This window comes from Neophocaena asiaeorientalis, unplaced genomic scaffold (assembly GCF_003031525.2).
Source record: "Neophocaena asiaeorientalis asiaeorientalis breed wild unplaced genomic scaffold, Neophocaena_asiaeorientalis_V1.1 scaffold46, whole genome shotgun sequence".
Classification (NCBI taxonomy): Eukaryota; Metazoa; Chordata; class Mammalia; order Artiodactyla; family Phocoenidae; genus Neophocaena; species Neophocaena asiaeorientalis.
This window is the reverse complement of record NW_020175393.1, coordinates 4,716,675-4,722,674: the sequence shown is the minus strand read 5'-3', so window position 1 is coordinate 4,722,674 and position 6,000 is coordinate 4,716,675. Positions and strand designations below refer to the sequence as shown.

At 48.3% G+C, this 6,000-nt stretch overlaps 1 protein-coding gene across 2 annotated transcripts in view; it reads right to left on the bottom strand.

The window, feature by feature from the left end:
• The window catches only part of TBC1D22B (TBC1 domain family member 22B), a 65,273-nt gene that overhangs the window by 37,681 nt on the left and 21,592 nt on the right, over window positions 1-6,000 (bottom strand). Inside the window, exons 4-7 of one of the 2 annotated variants that reach the window (XM_024766096.1) lie at window positions 4,299-4,478; window positions 3,694-3,764; window positions 2,165-2,293; window positions 863-928 (exon numbers count right to left, since the gene is read on the bottom strand). In XM_024766096.1, the coding sequence (XP_024621864.1) occupies window positions 863-928; window positions 2,165-2,293; window positions 3,694-3,764; window positions 4,299-4,478 (446 nt within the window). The remainder of the gene's footprint in view (window positions 1-862; window positions 929-2,164; window positions 2,294-3,693; window positions 3,765-4,298; window positions 4,479-6,000) is intronic. The other variant, XM_024766097.1, reaches the window with a different exon arrangement.

Genomic DNA, 6,000 nt, shown 5'->3' with positions numbered 1-6,000 from the left:
AAAAAAAAAAAAAAAAAAAAAAGAGAAGGAAGGGGACTTCCCTGGTGGTCCAGTGGTTAAGACTCTGTGCTTCCTATGCAGAGGGCACAGGTTCGATCCCTGGTTGGGGAACTAGGATCCCACATGCCGCGCGGTGCGGCCAAGAAAATAAATAAATAAAAATAAAAAGGAAGGAAATTCTGACACATGCTACAACATGGATGAACCTTGAAGATATTATGCTAAGTGAAACAAGCCAGTCACAAAAGGACAAATACTGTATGATCCCACTTATTTGAGGTACCTGGAATAGTCAAATTCATAGACACAGAAAGTGGAATGGCCGTTGCTGGGGGATGGAAAGTTATCGCTTCACGTGTACAGAGCTTCAGTTTGGGAAGATGAAAAAAAGTTGTAGAGATGGATTGTGGTGATGGTTGAACAACAATATGAGTGTACTTAATGTCACTGAACTGTTCGCTTAAAAATGGTTAAAATGGTAAATTTTGTTACGTATGTTTTCTACACACACACACACACACACACACCACTACCAGCTAGATAAAGCAGAGCAAACACAGGACTAGGAATTCTAGGGTGTAGTTTCTGTCTTCATTCTGTCACCAGGTAGACTCAAGATGCTAGGCAAGTCCCTTAGCCTCTCAAAGTGCTACTCAGCCCACAGGTTTGTTATGAGGATTGAATGAGAATGCATAAGAAAGTGCTCTGAAAGGACCAAAGCTCCATATGGGAACACAAGGTACTATCACGATTAGCCTTAAACCTGCCCATGCCTGGAGGGAGGGCTAAGCACACATCCACACAGATGGTGCCACAGAAGGATGGGGGGAGGAGGACTGAGAATGTTGAGCACTTCCCTCACCTCCTGTACAAGTGGTTGCTGGAACAATGGAATGAGAGGATTCGTCCTTGGAATGTCGATGTGAATCTGAAAAAGAGAAGCCGTATCCAAAAACACAAATGCCAGTTGTTCTTTTGAGAAGTCATTTTCTTAGGAACCGGAAATCAAGGGAGTAAGAGCGAGAGCACAATTTACCTTTAGGAAGAATTGACTGACATACAAAAATAGTCTAGTTAAACCTACCTACCTGTGCATCTGGAATACGTTCCCATGACAGCAATAGCTTTTTGAACAGTGAGGAAACCTTCCCAAATAAACCACTTACACCAAACAGCAATAGGCTTCACAACTTAAGAGAATCACCCGCTTTTTTCCTGTTGTCTGGAATCTGTTTTACTCTGGGCTGCTACTTATTTAACAGGTATGATCAAAATGTGTATGTCTCTTTCAGATTCTTACTCAACAGTTCCCAAGAAGTAAAAGAGCTCTGAAAGCTGCAAAAACATGCCAGGATAGAGAACTAGAGGGAGCTGGCCTTTAACAGCTGGCACTGAAAGTTCTGACTTCTGTTACCAAAGAAGTCATGATGATTGGTTTTGGCTTCGGGACTTCCCAGATGTCTAACAATCCTAAGGACTGTGTCAATAGCCACAGAGGCTACTTCAATTCTTGGAGCTTGTTGTAGACAGTTGCCTCCCCCAGTATTTTCCCCTCTGCAACCACGAGACTCCCCTTCACACTCTCCACCTTTCCGCAGGCTGTGGGGACCACTATGCGCAATGATAGAACACTCCCTGCTAAGGCCGCTGACGGCTACGGCTCCTGCAGACAGACAAACATGGTTGCTAAAGAGGCACTGCAGCTGCCAGAAGGACACACTGATGTCACAGTCCAGAGGGACGGACCACAGAGTGAACTCATCTTTCAGCTTGTGTCCCATAACCCTTACCACTCTCTGTGTGGTCTGTGGACCAGCAGCAGGTGGCATCACCTGGGAGCTCATTAGAAGTGAAGGTCTCACCCCAGGCCTCTTACCATAATCCCTAGTTGGGATTTTATCATAATCCTAGATGATGTGTACGCACATTAAAGTCAGAGAAGCACTGCCACTGACCAGGACCCCCCAGAATCTATCTATTTAAAACGGCTAAGATAAGAGCCACTGAATTAGAAAGAGGGGAAGTAGTTCTGGGAATAAATTTAATTCCTAACCAGCACACTGTAGCCTGAAGACTTGGAAAACTCGCACCCCAAGAGCACTTCCAGGAGCCACACCTTAAGATTATGACTAGTGAGCAAAAGGGCAGCAGGCGATGACTGTACCTGTCTGTAGGTATCCTGGTGATGTTCCTCATTTCGAGAGTCATAATACTGTTCAATGAAGCCAAAATACTCCTCCCGCTTCCGCTGCAAGGTCAACTTCCTCCTCTCGGTGTTTGCTGGGAGATAGCCCTGTAGACAGGACTGCTAGTCAGATGGGGACAGGCACCGGTTGGATGAAACCTTAATTTTTATTTTAGCCTGAGCAGTGGCTTGGAAACTATCAAAGGAACCAAAAGAAAGCTGCCAAGACACAAGCGTAAATCCCATCTTGGTTCTGGCCACCCAGTGTTTGCCCTCTCCTCATTCAATGAGATGCACATGTGGGCAGATGAAGCACGGCCAACCAGGGTTATTTACCCCTGCACTGCGCTAGGAGCGGGTACTACTGGAGCACTGCGGAGCTCCGGACCTGGCAACAGTAGAGAAGCGAATGTAGGTCAGTAGGAGGGAACTGGACCCGAGTCAGGACCTCCTGGGGCTGCGTGTGCACGAGGCAAACCTTCCCAGGGTCACGGGGAGGTGGCCACCTCTGTGGCATATCTCAGTGGTGTGCCACGTGAGTCGGTGCCGGTTACACATTCTTTTCTATGGTAACATTCAGAATTACCAGCTTAGGAACCTGAATGGAATCTGCGACACAGCAGCTGCAACGTCCAGACACAGAACTGCTGGCAGCAGCCCCCCTCCTGGCCCCAGCTCCAGGCCAACTTACATTCTTATCCCTGGTCTAGATCCCACTCTCAATTCTTACATCTCCTGTTCCCCTTCCATTCTCACCACATCTACTTCTAATAGCATTCAAACTTAGAAGAAGCAGGGGCAATGATTACACGGCTGCAAGACCGGGGGTGGGGGCAGTCAGGAGAGAGCCGTCCTCTTGCAGGCGGCTAAGGGATACATTCCATAGCGAGCAAGCGAGCTAGCGCCTGGCGAGCAGGGGCTGTGCCGTCTTCACTTCCCTATATCCTCACAGCACCTGGCACCATGCCTGGCGAACAGCAGGCCCTCAATAAATCCTTGTAGGATTTATTGAACGAATGAATGAATTTTACAGGCTCAGGAAATCAAAGTGTTCGTATCACAGTGACAGGCACAGTGCTCCGTTACTTAGTGAAAGTGGGACTAGTGCAGGCTTCTGAGGGAGGCCCGTTTATCAACTCTTCACAGTTGCAAAGTGGGTTTCAACCACCTTGGTTATTCCTACTGAAAACGGAGGGAAGCCCAGGGAATGTGGGAGCCTGTTCAAACAAGTGCTGGCTCACCCCGCCTCACTGTATTCTTCCTCCTCGGGGCTGAGAAGGCGAGATCAGGACTATAGGCACAAACGTGTGCTCTTCTACATGTGTGGGAATAAACTCTCAAGAATGTGTTTCTTTATGCAAAGCAATAGGACTACGGTCCCACAGGTCTGCCACATCCGGTAGGACTAGAGAAGTCTACGGTGCAAGACTTATGTGACCAGACTAACCTCAGCAGGTAAGAAAGGCTGTGTGAGGCTCACGCTTCTCTACACAGTGGGTAGAACTCACCGACAGGAGTCTCCAGGTTACAGGCCGAACCTCCCTGGGAACCCCTGGCCAGCTACATTTCCTCAGTTCATCTGCAAATAGATAAAGGCTTTGCTGGATTTAGCCCTTCCCACAGATGCCCTAAGACAAGCCTCAGCCAGCGCTGCCTGGTGCCTCCCACCGTTCCAGTAGGACGATTGCCATCGCCACCGCCACCACTGCCGCTGCCACCACCGCCACCAGCTACCGACAAGCACAGGGAAAAAGCCCAAACACAGCCCTGAGCAGCAAAGTGCTCTGCAGCAGTGATCCAGTCAGCTCAGAGATTAGAGTTAGAGGGGAAGAGAAAGGCCAGTAGGTGTGGATTTCAGTAAGAATCACCTGGAGGTAGGGGAGACCAAAGCCAGAATAGCTACAGGCCACAGAATCCAGTCCCACCTAATTTGGTCCCTAATTCCTAGTAACATATTTCTGACTTAATACCTGCATGTCACTTCAATGGGCACCAGATCAGGAGATGCTGGAAAAGTAAAAGAAGGAAGAATAAAGAGCAATAGCTTCCAGGTCTCTGAGAATTCCAGTCACCAAGAGGTCCTAGCTTTTGCCCAGGGCTCACGGGGACTCACCTAAGTCGGTGTTGTGGCTGGAGAGAAGCTGACGGAATTTTTCTAGGCGGGTTTTCTCCCGGACAGTCATCGGGGGTGCCCCAGAAGCATTCTGGTCCGAGATCCGGGCAACAAGGGGGATGATGGGTCGGAGAGGGAGTGACTGCTGTTTGTGGAGTGGGTTCCTCAGGCATGTATCACCTGAGATAATTTGAAAGTGAAAGAGAACAAGCTGTGTGAAGAGCACAGATTCTGAGAAGCCTTAAACCCGACTGTTGAGCACTGGTCTCTTCCACCAGAGCTGCGGCTTCATGGTTTGTGCACTGCCTGAAGGTGCTCGGTGTGGAGCGGCCAGGGGATGGAAACCCAGCTGTGCTCCATTCATCCGCCCAGGGGGAGGGCTGCGGTTTTATCATACATACCAAGGCACCTTATGTGCAAACAGAGACTCCAGCTGCGGTAGCAAATTTGACAACTTTTTTTGTGACTTCAGAGGAAAATCAATTGTTTTCTTTCTACCCCAACCCGGAACTTTTCTTGGTGCCTAATAGCAAGTTTTGGGGCAATGCAGTCAAAGGCAGTGCTTGCCTTCCTTTTCCACATCACAGAGCACAGAGAAAATGACACTGTAAAGCACACCACAATGAAAGGAGGTGGCTGCTCTCCCGAAGCCCCAGCCCTAGCCAGCTGCCCCAAGGGCTAAGAGGGTCAATACCTGTGGCACAACTCTCACCTGTTCTTGGCCCACTAGTTGTGCTCTGCACACAGGTGAGAGGCTCTGGCCTAAGGCAGGCTCCTCTGTGCTCGCATATTTCTCACCAGCCAATCACATTTCTCTAATTGAAATAACAGGAACACAGACTCAAGCTGAACTCTGTGTCCAGTTCTAGACACTTCTAAACTAGATGGTAGGTAGGAGAAATGAGCAGTATAGGACTAACATTTATTGAATGCTTATTAAGGCATTATGCTCATCACAGTTACATATGACCTCTCATTTGATGCTTACAACGTACGGTAGGAATTTATCACTATTTTAGAGATTAGGAAACTGTAGCTCAGAGAGGTTAAGTAATTTGCAAGAGAGAGCTGAGATACCACCTTAGGTCTGCCTGACTCCAAAACCCTTATTTATTTTACTACCCCAAATGAAACTCAGTTTTAAATTCTGACTGTCCTTTCATGACTGCTTCATATTCTTTACATATTAGGGCCTTAAAAAGTAGTAGTCACAACAAGAATAAAACAGTGAGTACTCATCAACCAGCATGACAAGAAGGTTTACAGAAACAAGTGCCACGGAGTACTTGGCTTGGATGCCTAGTGTAACACGGGGCCTAGGAAACGCAGACCACACGCTGCAGAGCTCAGACCAGCGTGCACTTTCGGAATCAGTGACTGACAGACAGATGCTCCCAGGAGGGAACCTCGTAACAGGAATGCTCTGGGCAGTCCTGACTGCACAAGGGCAGCTCATTAGGGATTGTGGTGGGGCCTTCCCTCACACTGGGACCCTGTGGAGACCCTCAATCACATGTGAAGACACTTTCCACAGCCTGTAGCTGTGGCCACCCGGTCAATGGACACTGAATGCCTGTCCTGAGCACGTCATTGAAGGTTCAAGCTGGGGCCCAAATCAGCCACGGAAAGTGACTATGGAATGATTTTAAAGGCTTTTCAGCCTAATTTCCTGACCACAACCGTAGTCTGAAACTGTAAAAGA